The 15,814-nt window shown below is 41.2% G+C and overlaps 1 protein-coding gene across 1 annotated transcript in view; it reads right to left on the bottom strand.

The window, feature by feature from the left end:
- Positions 1 to 15,814, bottom strand: part of frmd3 (FERM domain containing 3) — a gene marked incomplete at its 5' end in the record, with an annotated part of 79,138 nt that overhangs the window by 17,499 nt on the left and 45,825 nt on the right. Inside the window, 8 exons of the mRNA XM_084055021.1 lie at positions 2,074 to 2,198; positions 2,865 to 2,933; positions 4,593 to 4,667; positions 6,154 to 6,242; positions 10,187 to 10,222; positions 10,963 to 11,026; positions 11,456 to 11,544; positions 14,327 to 14,414. Of these exons, the coding sequence (XP_083911147.1) occupies positions 2,074 to 2,198; positions 2,865 to 2,933; positions 4,593 to 4,667; positions 6,154 to 6,242; positions 10,187 to 10,222; positions 10,963 to 11,026; positions 11,456 to 11,544; positions 14,327 to 14,414 (635 nt within the window). The remainder of the gene's footprint in view (positions 1 to 2,073; positions 2,199 to 2,864; positions 2,934 to 4,592; positions 4,668 to 6,153; positions 6,243 to 10,186; positions 10,223 to 10,962; positions 11,027 to 11,455; positions 11,545 to 14,326; positions 14,415 to 15,814) is intronic.

The following is a 15,814-nucleotide window of genomic DNA, read 5'->3' on the forward strand; positions in this document are numbered from 1 at the left end:
ACACCTGTAAAACTGTGATGTGACATAATGAACTGATTCTGATTCCTTAAATGTGGACCATTTCTTTCCCCCATAGGCTCTACTGTTTCTGTTCCCTAATATACACTCATTATTTTGTTAAAGTATGTTCAAGTATCTTTTTTACATTTTACTATTGAATGAAGTAAGGAAGTTGTTTTATTATTCTCTATTTAACGAGGGCGCTTTGGATTGCTTTGGTTACCACTAGATGGTCTAAATATTCAATATTTACTAAAACTACATAAGGTTGTATAACGGGACAGATTGTTTTTGGTTAATGTCCTTAAGACATACTGCAAGCCTTATGGAATTGTGCATTGTCTTTTCTGTCATTTGTTTGCATAAGATACATTCTGCCATATGTTCTACTAAATCAAGCATTGTTATGTTATGTTGTTGTGTTGTTATGCAATATGCACAGTATTCTGTTAAGTCAACAGTCTTAGCTGACATTGTAACAGCAGTACTGCTGTGTCATTGGAGTGAGAGGATACATAGATTCTATGGGATTGAAATGTCAGGGAGTGAACACATGCACGTACGCACGCACGCACGCACGCACGCACGCACGCACGCACGCACGCACGCACGCACGCACGCACGCACGCACGCACGCGCCTACACACACACACACACACACACACACACACACACACACACACACACACACACACACACACACACACACACCACAGTAAGAAGTAGCATAAATTGTTGAGTCAAACATGGATGTGTTTATCGAAGCAACTTTCACCTCTACAATGACACAACACCTGAACCCCACATACACACAAACACACACACACACACACACACACACACACACACACACACACACACACACACACACACACACACACACACACATGGACAGCCTCCTGAGAGCCAAATAGATATGTGCTAATTAAGTTTTCATTAAAACTAACACAAGCTGGGATCCTGGCTCTGATTCCACGACGTCACAGTGTGACGCTCACACATACACAGACATGTACACACATGCACAACAGGCATAGAGGTTTCCTCAGGGAGCATCATGGGAAGGATATTTTTAGCCCACTGTGATTAGTATCTCTGGGGAAACAGGCGGATGGAGAGAAGGCAGCATCAGCTTCTCAAATTATCCTGCGCATGCGCACTCACGTGTGTGAGGGCGCACACTTGCGTGTGCTCCCATAGGCCACATCTGGATATGCATTGTGGACATCAAATTGGTGTCCCAAATTTGGTGTGACAGCAGTTATTTAGTTATTAATGCATGTTTTTATTGACAAAACATGTGGGGGGTAGTGGAGACATACAGAAAAGTCCATAATAGATACAATTCAAACAATTTTAACAGTACTACACAAGTAAAATAGCAAAGATCAACAAGGGTACTGTAAAAGGAACCTGTTACAATTAAACTAATTGATGGTTAGGTCCAGATTGCTATTCAGCCAGTTATTATATGAAGGACTTGTTTCAGGGGGTTAAAGGATATATAATATCGCAATATAATGTATTTTTTACTGTTGCAGAGGAGAGAAAGTACTCCCCCCATTTTCCACATACTATATGTTTTTTTATTTGTTGAAATATTAAACGTTATAATGCGACTCAATGATAAAGTTAAAGTTAGTGTTGCAGAGAAGCGTTGGTTGGTTGGTTGGCTTATTTGCTTGTTTGTGTGTCTGAATAGTTGTTTGCATCCATCCGTGTGTGTGTGTGTGTGTGTGTGTGTGTGTGTGTGTGTGTGTGTGTGTGTGTGTGTGTGTGTGTGTGTGTGTGTGTGTGTGTGTGTGTGTGTGTGGGTGGGTGGGTGTGTGTGTGTGTGTGTGTGTGTGTGTGTGTGTGTGTGTGTGTGTGTGTGTGTGTGAGTGTGTGTGTGTGTGTGTGTGTGCGTGCGTGCGTGTGTGCGTGCGTGTGTGCGTGTGTGCGCGTACGCTTGTGTGCAAGAGTTCATCCATATGCATGTGTTTCTCCTCACATCAGGCAATATAAAATCCAGGTATTTCTGCTATGAGTGCATATACACTGCTTATGTGTGTGCAGCAGCCAGTAGGCTCCTACCATTTTCTGGGGCGGTCTCTTCGTACTCGTTAGTGGAAGGTAGTGCAGGTACCAGTGGCTCCATGTTCATGATGAGGTTCTTATGACTCAGAGAGTTATAACTCCTGCTCTGTCCAAACTGGGCTCTGCAAACACAAATATCCACAGGGTAGGGTTACGTAGGCTATAGGTCACGGGGTATAGCTGATAAGACGTAGGCACTATGACATCATATTGATGACATCCGGGATCTCCATACATGGGCATAACAGACAGAATACACATGGCATTTCAAACAAAATATATATTGTTTTGACCGACTGTTTGTTGTTGTTTTATTGTTTTTTTTTCCGCACTTTTTTTCACCCCCCCCTCCCTCTCTTGGCTGCTAACCTGCCAACATGTGAACACGGCCAATTGTGTTTGTAGGAATGTCCGGCCAAACTAGAGTCACCGTGGAGGAATCAAACCCCAGTCTCCATGGTGGTGGGCAGGTACTTATACCTGCACCACCCGAATGACCCCATTTCACACAAAACGGTTTCTTAAATAACTGCTCTAGTTGCTAAATCCCTTGTGTGTTCTGTTGGAAAGAGGATTTCTATATACAGTATGTCCAACAAGCAGGTGTTCAAAATTTACTATGACTACAAGAATAGCTTAGTGTGTTTGTGTGTTTGTGTGTTTGTTTGTGTGTGTGCGTGTGTGTGCGTGCTCGTGCATGTGTGTGTGTGTGTGTGTGTGTGTGTGTGTGTGTGTGTGTGTGTGTGTGTGTTTGTTAGAATAGTAGTATTGCACTACCAGAATCTTACCTGCGCACCTCTGGAGGTTCTCTCTGAATCTTTGAGCTGGCTTCTATCACCTCTTTGGCAACTCTTCCACTGAGAAAGGACACAGGCACACGCACGCACGCACGCACGCACGCAAGCAAGCACGCACGCACGCACACACGCACGCACACACGCACACACGCACACACGCACACACGCACACACACAAAGTTCAAGACAACAATTATGGCATGTAATACAATTTTTGGTCATCCTTCAACATACTTCAGCCAATTTGCACCGTTTCTGAACAGCTAACGTAGGTGGTTAGATTTTGAGCCAGGAGGGTCAGCTATAGCCTATTGTTATTGAGACTGATTAGTGACATATTTGTGAATCGTGAGTTTGGAAATTATTTCATGAAATATTGTGTCTCATGTGTAGTAAATGCATGTGTAGTTGCAATATCACCGTGATACGTACAACAGTAGTGTAAGTAAGACAGCTGAAGGTGTTGTTGGTCGCAAAGAAAGAGCTAGGTTCCCACTTTATAACTCCAAATACATACCTGCTCTCTCCTTCCCACCTCACATCCAATACTGATTTTGACTGTACACGAATATGGGTATTTACTGTAGTTTGAGCGTACGCAATACGCATGATAATGCATCGGCAGATCTATTCGAATGTGGACTTCTCACCTATTTACCTACTGACCCATGCCATCAATTCAATGACACTGGTTCAGCATAAACAGGGATAAGTTGGGCCAGCAGAGCTTGTTCATGTGGAACTGTATGTACTGCAAATTTAGCAACTGGTGTTCCGATGTTGTATTACACAAATCGCCCTTTTCCCACATCCATGGTTTTCAATATTCTGTCAATAAACCATGTAAAGCATTGAATTCTTCTAAGTGTTCTTCTTTTGCTGCAGCAAACACAGACGTAAACACCTGTGTTCACCTTATCGCCAGCAGCAAAGTTGTTTTGGGCAGTGCTCATTTTGGTTCATTCTACTTTGTGTGTACATTTTTTAAACAGGTGATAACCTATTCCGCCAATCACGACTTGCCACTCGAACGGCGTGCCTGCCTTTACTTTTACTTGTTTTGAAGAGAACATACGCAGGGTAGGAGTTTTCTATCTCATGAAGAGGGAAAACCATGGAGGGAGTTGCAACATATTTTCAGTTGAAAAATGTGTCAACGTGGACACCAGATTTTTGTCACAAGGCCACATTGATTGTCTGATAATGTATTAATTAGTCTTAATCATGTTAGAAAGCTAGTTGCAGAGGAGATAACCAGTGTTCACAGATAGCTTCTTGGGTGTTTATTGTGCTGGAATGTTGGCTCTGTATCCAGGGATTCCAGGCTGAAGAGTGTGTGTGTGTGTGTGTGTGTGTGTGTGTGTGTGTGTGTGTGTGTGTGTGTGTGTGTGTGTGTGTGTGTGTGTGTGTGTGTGTGTGTGTGTGTGTGTGTGTGTGTGTGTGTGTGTGTGTGTGTGTGTGTGTGTGTGTGTGCGTGCGTGCGTGCGTAAGTGTGTACTTAGGCACTGTGAAGTTTGTAAAGTAAGGGCATGTTTTAGATTATTTATAGGAAAATCCTGGCCAGTCATGCCCTTACAGCAGTTATTTGGTTTTGTCAGGATTAGATATTTCAGATTAACTGTGGGACTTACAAAGTTCTATATAAACTGATTTATTGAAGCCTCAACCAAATGGAGGGTGGAATGCCAGCTCTCGGAAAGGTTTCTTGACCACACTCACCTGTATCTGAACCTGCTTCCCTTGAAGAAGATGTTACTGCTGGATACTGTCTTTATCTGACTTGACTTAGCACATCTGGTAGAAATAGATAGGGGGAGAGAAGGAGAGGGGGGAGGCAAAGAAGAGATTAAATCAAGACTGGGTCAAAACCCAGTATACATGGACAGTGTATGGGCAATGTGTGGAATTGTGGGCACATTGTTAGAAGGATAGTCAGTAATAGTGTCTATACTGCGAATCCTGGATATTACATGTTCATTTGCAATTTTCTGTAGTGGTCCTTGTAATATTTGTTGTTAACATGTACTGAAGTAGCATCACATGAAAGGGCTAAGCTACATTTGATTTAAAAAGTACTTTTGACTCATATTTTGTGATGTTTGAAGAACTTTTTGTCTAATTATAAATGTTCTAATTATCTGTTGACTACCCCTGTTATTTCGGGTGCAAGGCATCCAATGCAGCTTGGTTGCATTGACGAAATGGTCGTTGGCACTGTAAAATGGAGAATCTGATTCAAATGTATATCAGAGACCAACGTTATGGTTAGATTATATGGAAAAACTGGGGTCGAAATTGGACATCTTCATGACCCATGTCCGAATATTTTTCATCTATTGTGGGCAGAACAATAACTATACTCTGATAGTTGCATCGTGACACATTGTGAGCTTGTAGATACAGTAATAACACTCCATTTGTTTTTTCTGTTGTAAGCCGTAGTTGCAGCAAGGTGTTTGGTATCAGCAACGTACTGTACATACTAGAATGGAGGGTGATCCAAGGTGTAGCACTTTGTAATACTATATACCGTACAGTACAGGTTCAGGATCATCTATCACACCAGACCAGGTTCCTGACACTCAGCACTGATGTGTGTGTGTGTGTGTGTGTGTGTGTGTGTGTGTGTGTGTGTGTGTGTGTGTGTGTGTGTTCTCAAGGCTTTGCTTGGCTGCCATTTCCAAACTCAATTCAATCTAATTTGATTAAGGAGCTCGGATGTTGGTCTGACATCCAGGAGGACATTCACTCCCGGGCTCTCCACTGTACGCGTATGCACACACACACACACACACACACACACACACACACACACACATCCAGCATTAGACAAACAGGCTGGTCTCTGATAATACAGGAAATATATAAAAGAAAAAATATTACCTTGAATTGTGTTTTATCCATTTGTAACTGTGTTACAAATGGATAACTGTGTGTGTGTGTGTGTGTGTGTGTGTGTGTGTGTGTGTGTGTGTGTGTGTGTGTGTGTGTGTGTGTGTGTGTGTGTACGTGTGTGTGTGTGTGTGTGTGTGTGTGTGTGTGTGTGTGTGTGTGTGTGTGTGTGTGTGTGTGTGTGTGTGTGTTTGGCGCTCGTTCCGTGCCACGTCAAACCTTGACGCGTCACATGAACGTGTGATTTTTTTTAATGCGTGTGTGTGTGTGTGTGTGTGTGTGTGTGTGTGGTGTACTGTAAATTCCTTAGTGTTATTTTAACCCTGTGAGTGTAAAAATGTTCATATTTTATAGTGCGTGTGCGTGTGTGTGCGTGCGTCAAGCTCACTTGTAAAATGCTTGGTTCTCCACCCCACACTTCCATAAGTGTTTACATGCTGCAGGGGTTGATGTGTGAAACGTCAACACCAGTTTCTTCTGCACAGAGGGTCAAAGAGAGAAAGAGAGAAACAGAGGGGAAGAATTGATAGGAATAGGAGAGATGGAGGGAGGGAGAGAGAGAGAGAGAGAGAGAGAGAGAGAGAGAGAGAGAGAGAGAGAGAGAGAGAGAGAGAGAGAGAGAGAGAGAGAGAAATAGAGAGATGCAGGCAGAAGTGGGGAGAAATGAGATTGCAAGACAAGTGAATAAAGACACAGGAAGAGACAAAGTGCTGAACAGTGCTGAACACAGAGGGAGTTGTGCAAAACGCTGACCCACAGACCCAAAGCACCAACACGTTCGGAAGACAGATATACTGAGTTACAGTAGCTACAGTCATCAGCAGTAAAAGAGGCCTGTGGCTCGTAGAGAGGCTGTCTCTTTATGGGCTAAGAGCAAGGATATATTCCAGTAAATGTCCACATATCAGCCCATTGTGTCTGGTAATTATGAGAAGCCAGATCAATGCTGAAACTGGGAGAGAGAGAAAGAGAGAGAGGGGGGAGGAGAGAGAGAGAGGGAGAGAGGGGGGCAGAGAGAGAGATTGAGTGAGTGAGGGAGTGTGAAAGAGAGGGGGGAGAGAGAAAGATAGAGTTGGCGGGAGGGAGATGGGGGAGAGAAAAGGAGAGAGAGGGAGAGAGAAAGAGAGGGGGAGGAAAGGAGAGAGAGAGAGAGTGAGGGAGAGAGAGAGAGAGAAAGAGAGAGGCGGAATAGGGAGGAAGTGATGAGAGAGGGGGAGGAAAGGAGAGAGAGAGAGAGTGAGGGAGAGAGAGAGAGAAAGAGAGAGGCGGAATAGGGAGGAAGTGATGAGGCAATGTGTGTAGATCAATAACATGGGACGATGGGACTGAGTTACTGTAACGGGCACAGAAACATAATCCTTGTGGCCCACTTCCCACTTTGCGTCCTCATAGAACTGGTGTTGAACTGATCCGAGGACTGACATACATTTGGGCGGAACCCAATTGCGCTTTAAACGATATCCACTGTATTTTAGCCAACCTCGTCCCACACACACAGATCAAATCCTCAGTGTTCATTTATCCATGTCCAACTGTGAGAGTGTACAAACAAATGGAACGAAACAGACCTGCTTCAAGCGCTTGGTTCCATTTGTATGCTCTCAGAGTTAAATTAACACTGAGGACTTCACTGTGCAGTGTGTAATGTACTACAGAATGACCTTTGAGTAGTGCCTCAGCTTTGTTACTCAACCCCCTCATTGTTATGGGACAGTATAAAGTAATCTACTGTATTATTATGCAGCTTGTTACAGGGTGACTGGAACTCACGTGTGCAGCACTTGCCGTGTGTGTGTGTGTGTGTGTGTGTGTGTGTGTGTGTGTGTGTGTGTGTGTGTGTGTGTGTGTGTGTGTGTGTGTGTGTGTGTGTGTGTGTGTGTGTGTGTGTGTGTGTGTGTGTGTGTCTGTGTGTGTGATTATACTGTAGCTACAGTATATTCTGCTACCAGCCCTGTGTGTACAGACACCTACCGTACCATGCTGTCTCGTCCCACTTTGAACAACACGTACAACACGTTCTCAGTAATTACAAAATAAGCAAGCGAAGATACTATTCTCTATATGGAAACCCACAATGATGATCCTCATCATTAACATTGTGGGCAGAAAATGGTCCCCACCCACAAATGGCAGCAACAGTACGACATCAAGGACAGTAATGGATAAATATTTACTATCTGTCTGTAAGCAGTTTTGGGCATAACAATCATATTTCTTAGGCATCACGAGGGGTTCGATGCTGAAAGACATTTCCATATTTATTACAGTATTATTATTATTCTATAATTTGATATTTTATTACTTTGTCGCACTTGTTTCAATGTACCCAGGCTGCTGCTGCTGCGGTGTCGACCAATCTAATGAAGGCCATCTTATCTGAACTTATCTTATCTTATCATATTTTATCTTATCTTATTTTACATTATCTTATCTTATCAGTTCAAAGGGAGACAGATGAGCTGGTGTACAGTAAGTAGCGAGGGCAGTGACAGATGTCATGCAGTGACCTGCCACAAAGTGTTAGAAACTAATCACAACAGGTTAAAACATCAATGCATGATTCAGTTCATGATGGAACTCAGAATAGATCAGTGAAAGACATACACACACACACACACACACACACACACACACACACACACACACACACACACACACACACACACACACACACACACACACACACACACACACACACACACACACACACACACACACACACACACACACACACACACACACACTCATATTCAGTTCAGCGTACAGCTAAACGTTTTTTGTCAATAAATATATGATGAAGAAGTTACAATTGTTAAAATATTGTATGGGCAGTGATACAGTAGATTGTGCATGATTTCATTGCATAATCTATGTTTCCCCATAATGATAATAAAAACACAATCAGGATGACGAGGGGATATGTATGTTATGTACATATAATTGCAGGGCTGAAGTAATTACAGGATTGATCAAACTGAACTATATGATTCATTCATGACCACTGACATCATAAATTAAAAAAAAGGAAAAAACTGAAATAGTAACAAATAGGCTAAACAGCAATAGCAGTATACTATACATGTAAAGGGAGATCAGGACACAGACTGCAACATCAACTTGGATGAAAGTATAAAACTAAAGAGATTGATGTCAAATAAAAATTCTGAAAGAAAAGCTGAGAGGAGATGCACATCAACTGTATCAAATAAAATTGGATCACACAAACTAAAATGCAAACGGAACGGAGAGTGTGCAACACTCTCAGAGTTAAATTAATGATTGATTGAATTAATTAACTGGTGATTTCCCTGTGCACCACGCAACACAGGGGATTCAAACGGTGACCACAAGGAGAAAAAAACACAGGAGAGGCCAACTGTGAAGAGGATGGGAGAGGTACCGTATATTCATTCAAGGAAGGTTTGAGTGGATGTGTCAACTTGAGGATTGGAGCGTGATTCAAATGCAATGTTTTTTTTAAATGTGTGTGTGTGTGTGTGTTTACTCACCAGCGATGAATATGTATATACACAGAGAGAAGAGACAAAAACAAAGATAAAACTGCATCTTCAGCCATACATGAGTTGCCAGACAGAGAGACAAACAGACGGGCAGAAAGACAGACTAAGCAGAGATGATGCTTCTGCAATGAAGAGCACATGACATTGATTGATTGATTGATTGATTGATTGATCGGTTTTGAGAAATAACTCTTATAGCGTATATACCAAAGCATAGCCAAATTTCATATGGGAGTGGCCTGTTGTGATTATGTCCATATGAATTTAAATATTAAAGCAGCAGACTGAAGAATGTGACACAAAGCTTGGTTAGGTCAACGTGGAATGTGAGAAGCAGAATTTGGGGGATTGAAGCAGAGCAGACAATCAAATCTACAGTACACACAGAGCTCACAACCAACAGGATAAATATATATACTGTATGTCTGATTAGAGCACTTTTGGAATAATATGAATTCCATGACTTTGGATATCTACTGTAGAAATGCAGATATCCCATCGTTTTGTAGTGAAGGGGAAACATATTAATAACCCAAATGACTCTATGATGGCGTCGGCGCCATCAAAGGACTCTAATTACTATTTTTAGAATATCTCTGGAATGCTTCATGCTAGAGACTTACTTTAAAGTTGCTGCTCAGCATCTACTGTAGCTCTGTAGTGAACGTTAGTACATATAGATGGAATCTGCATCTCAAATGCAAGACTCCTATTGGAGGTGAAATATGTCCGCATCACACATCAAGTCAGTACTGGCATTTACGGTGGGGGTTTTGCTGCGGAGCCAGTCATATGTAGAATAATCTACTGACTGGGTATTTTTAGAGGAAGTCTTGTATTTGGGACAGAGTCGACACATACAGTAAAGGTTAATGATGAGGTTAGGCGTAGAACACCCACCATTTTGTTACAATGTATCCTGCCTGTTAAGGAGATCTGAAACAGTGACACGCTGTTACACACACACACACATACAGTACAGTATGTGTGTTGCAAGACAGGATTACATAGACAAACAGAATGACCCACTTATGTGTTTTTTTTTTTTTTTTTACCCTTACACGCTTTTAGGCTATTAGAGATGCATATAAAAAGTCGCGTCTAAACATGAACTACACAGTACGTACAGTACTTAGAACTATGGATTGACAGAGGATCTAAAAGAAAGAAAGAAACAAGCAAACAAACAAACAAACAAACAAACAAACAAACAAACAAACAAACAAACAGACAGACAGAGAAATAAAGAAAGAACGAAAGAAAGAACGAAAGAAAGAAAGAAAGGAAGAAAGAAAGAAAGAACAAAAGAAAGAGCAAAAGAAAGAACGAAAGAAAGAAAGAACAAAAAGGGGTGAGTTTGAGACAGATGTAGACCAGTAGGTTACTGAGACAACAACACAGCTAGAAAAACAGAACTTAGCGAGACCACGATACAGCATCAGTATCCAGATCTCCTCTCCCATGGGTGCCCAACGACATAAACCCTGGATAGTGTAATCTAAGAGCATGGCACTGGATCTGTGTTGTAAAGAACTACGCACAATCCATCACCGTGATGGCGTCGGCCACACGGCGCGGCAGAGCGTATGACTCATCATCCTCAGAAGAGGAAGCTGGGAGTCAGATGCGTTTACTGTACGTACTGTACTGTACTCAGAGGAGGATGCTGCACTCACCTCCTTTTGGATTCCGATGACATAGAAGGTTTTCCCCTCAAACTTCAGCTTGCTGACATCAGCCCTGTCGCAGGAAATGAAAGGGAACGTGTCATTTTGTTCTAAAATACACTAGGAAAATAAAAAACACACACATACCAAATACAAAACAAGATACAGTATATCGTGTGACCACGACTTAACCCATTAAGACCTGGAACGCATCTGTGTCACTTTAGATGTCTTTGGCTATTCAAAAATAGCAGATATACAAGCTCATAGCACGGCACCGAGTGCCGCGCTATGAGCTTGTAGATCTGCTATTTTTGAAAAATCTTGAAAAAAGTTTTTTTTTTCAAAAAACTGTTAGGATTTAGAAAACATTTTTAAGAATCGCCTCAGGTCTTAATGGGTCAACTAACTGAGAGCAGGCAGAAAGACAGAGAGAGAGACAGAGACAGACAGAGACAGAGACAGACAGACAGACAGACAGAGCTTTGGGATAAGTGAGTACCATTTGAGTAGGTGGATCCGCTTGTTTCCCTGGAAGACCACAAAGCCTGTGGCTGTGAATCCTAGAAATGCTGTGGAGCCTGTAAAATCCTGCACGCACGCACGCACGCACGCACACACACACACACACACACACACACACACACACACACACACACACACACACACAGAACGCACAGAAACAAAACACAAAAAAGTGAGTGTCAGCACGTGGTATTATAACAGTACAATAAGCCAAAAATCCGGGTTTTTGTTTTTTGTGTTCAAGTCAAGCTTAAAATGCACAAGATTTGGTGTCAAGCACACGGTACAAAGCCTAAAGATTTGATGTAGTGAAATCAAATGCAGCTGGTAGCATGCACTATAGGTCATAATTCCCACATAAGGGCAGAATGTATTATGAATAATCCTTTCAGTCTGATATACTGTGCCAATCTACATCTCTATAAAGTTTACAATAAACATCCTTTCTCCTTCTCCTTCATTTTGCTTTCTCTGTCTTTCCACATTTGACACTGGTGCAATGTAGCATACAGTATATACAACAGCAGGATCTAAGAACCATTTTCAGCCATCCCAAAATAACAATCTGTCTGATAAGAGTGGAACAGATAAGGGGCGATCGGCTCCCATTTACAGAATGATCCCCTTAATTTGCTTAACATGCTTTTATATGACTGTCTATGAGACAATTTCATACACTGATATACTGTATATAAGATAAGAAACACATCAGAGAAGGGAGAAGAGATATAATACAGTATAATCAGTGTGATATTACTATATTTGATCACATCCAGTCATTATTATGATAAAAAAAGCCATTTCCAAGAGCAAAAAGTGCAAATTGTGACATTTTTTATTCACTTTCATTTTAGAACAAATAAATTACCAGAAGAACGGTACAACATTATGTGTGAAATTAACAACAAGATGCATTACAGTGCAGTGAAGTGAACCAGAGAAATGTAACATGGACTTCTATTGCTCTGTTGTGAGTGGAACAGAGTCAATGACTGAGTTTCCCCTGAAGCCATGATAAAATCTTAAATCAGAGTGAATATTGATCCCTGACATTTAAGAACAATTGGCATTCCGATGTGAATTGTGGCGACAAGGTAATGGAAGGACAAGTGGATGACATGAGGATATAGGCTAGGACATCAAATCAATAAACAGATAACTGTATGTCTCACGATGGCATTACATCGTTAGAAATTAATTGCACTGCCAATGATGTCACCGCTGTAATGTTCAACATCTGATATGCCCATGGGTGGTCCTATGTAGTCCTGCTTCTGTAACATGCAAAATCCACAGGCATTGATCAAAATGAAAGGGAGGCTGGGAGAGTATGTGGACTAGAAGATATTTGACAGAGAGAAAAAATAAGGGATATGTGTCTGTAGTAAGTAAGTAGTAAGTAAGTAGAGCAGTGGTTCTAAACCTTTTCTGGATCATTGCCCACTTGAACATTTCGAGGGCATACATGGCACAACCATCTGACCCCGTTAAGTGTGTAGATGGGTGGGCCACATGCATTTTCAGAGCATGTTTATTATAATGATCAATCAATCGATTGTGTTACGGCTTGGATCAATGGAACTAACTTTAAGTTCCTATTTATTGGTAACACAAAGACTTTTTTTTCTCAAGGTTTTAAAGAAGATTACTCTTTTTTATATAATTATGTATTATCATTAAAAAAAAAAATTGATAATTATTTGGGTTCGCACTTGCAAAACCTGTGCGGCCCACCAGTGGACCCCGGCCCACAGGTGGAGAAGAGCAAAGTGAGAGGAGTTATGAGAGACAATGCAGCACACATTATGGTGCTCTTTCATACAAGCCTCTCTGAACTAACCCATGGTAACACATCACTTGGTTTCATCATGACATGAGTGCCATTGCCCCACTATTATAGAAGAAATATTAGGAAACATTAAAGTCACAGGTAGCCACCTGTGTTGGAATAGATTATGATTCTACTTAACCACTTTCAACCTGGTGACCCTATTTTGGGCATGGCATTCTAGACAAATATTTTACTGTAGGACGAAGTATAAAGTAGGGCTTAAGTGGTTATGGCACTTGAATTGTATTTGACATTACCACATGAAGATGTGACTGGAAAGATGAAAGAGTGAGTTATGGCATTGTATGACAAGGAACAAAGATTAAGAGCTGGTCATGAACTCATTATTCATAACAAGCAGTAGGCAGACAACCAGGCAGTCTTCTGGGTCAACAGGATACCCTTTGATAAATGATTACAAAAACAAGGCAAGTGAAACCTGGCATATGGTTGGATGGTGCAGGCATACCCATGGGCAATGTAAGAAATTGTGGGCAATTTGTTAGAGGGATAGTCAGTAGAATTGTCTTAGGTAGTGAAACAGTCACTGATTCAGGGACCATCACCATGCTGGCTTGTGGTAGACATTTTTGTCAAAATTCTATTTTTGCCATGGACATACAAATAAGCAGACAATAATATTAAATTAAATTACATTTAAATTAAATTACCTTTGCAGGTCTGTAACTCTGAGAGTGCACATTTGTTCCATTTGTCTTAGTTATGGACTCTCTCTCTCAGAGTTACGTTGAAAATAAAAAGTTAGAGAACCACTGTCCTAGTGGACTCCTAATGTGCCTTGGTGCCATGGTAAATCAATGTCATACATATTCTGAAGAAAACCCAGAGACTGACACTCAGTAATTGGGTCTTATGATCAAAATAAGAACATTATAATCTTACGTAAAAAATTGCCACGTACAAGGCCAAGTCTTGCCATGGACACATCTGTCTGTGTACTGACACATTGATGATCCCTGGTCAAATTATGGTCTGGTCTGAAGTGTAAGAAGTTACCTTGCAGGGGTGGGGGTCGACTCCATACGTCTCTAGGGTGTGGGCCCTTTGTAGCATGCTCAACTCAGCCATGGAAGCACACTGACCCCTACAGTGTCACATCACAGAGGAGAGGAGAGGAGAGGTTTACTGAAATAATAATAAACTGAAAACATAGACAACCTGCTCATTAAGAAATAATATTATTGAATATATCTTTTAGGTGGTGTGGTGTCATTATTACACTATAGCACTAAAAGCACTGTCCCCCTTGCACTGATTTGAAACGTTTTAACTTCAACTTACATGTCAGCTATTCTTTAAGAACTTATGCATTGACAGCAAAATCCTGAGTGTTCATTTAACTGTGAAAAAGGGCATAGCAGTGGCGGCCATTTTCTGGTGCCACAGATAGAAACCCCATTATTCTTATTTCTTATTTATATAAATCATTTTAAGCCTGGAACCAAGCCATCCAGGCTCCTGCTGAATCATGACCATAAAACATTTGATTCTGTGTAAAAAAAAAGGGTATAAAATATAGTATATAATACATATTTTGACACAGAATCAAATGCTTTATTGTCATGGTTCACCTGGAGCCTGGATAAAATAATTTATATAAATATTTTCGGAAATCTCTATGGGAAAGAAATGACGGCCACTGCTACAGTATGCCATATATAGGAGGATACAGGATTTCCCAGTGTTTACTGTTGACATAATCTTTGTATATGCAAAGACAGCTGGTAATAAAAATAATTCTGATTCTGTGACTCATTTTCATAATTACATTTGGGTCGGTTAACATATACAGTATTATACATCCAGACATATTGACATACAGTATGAAGCTCAGTGTCTGGTGGCCGTGTTGGAACTGTGTGTGTTCATCAGTCTAAGTGCTGTGAGTGATGCATTGTGTCTACTCATTGACTCACTGACACTCACCGCCACCACTAAATCAAAATGTAGTTTACAAACCTCTATACACACACAGTACACATCGGCGCTGTCGGGCAGAAACCTTTGATGTCTATATTTCAACTTTTTATGATTTTTTTCATGATTGAATGCCCTTTTTCATCATACTACTGTCTGTTGTGAGGTCTACAAGCTCACAACTATTTTTGCTCTCTTTATTTTTTAAGTGAAATTGGTCAAGTCTGTCTGTGTTTCTGACTAAATAATAACTATATTGGATCCATTGTAACACAGGTTCTTTTTTACATTTCCAGTTTTGGTCATAATGAGGTTTCTGCCTGACAGCGACGCCTTCACACATGCATAAATTCTCACACACACGCATGCACGCACACGCGCACGCACACGCACACACACACACACACACACACACACACACACACACACACACACACACACACACACACACACATGCATGCTCCCATATGCAGCACTGACACACATACATTTATCTCTCACCCTTTTACGGCACCCATAAAGTCACACGTTTTCCCCTCTTGTAAAAGACCTAACTCTCACTCCTAC

This window comes from Gymnoscopelus microlampas, assembly GCF_963454915.1.
Source record: "Gymnoscopelus microlampas genome assembly, chromosome: 4".
NCBI lineage: Eukaryota > Metazoa > Chordata > Actinopteri > Myctophiformes > Myctophidae > Gymnoscopelus > Gymnoscopelus microlampas.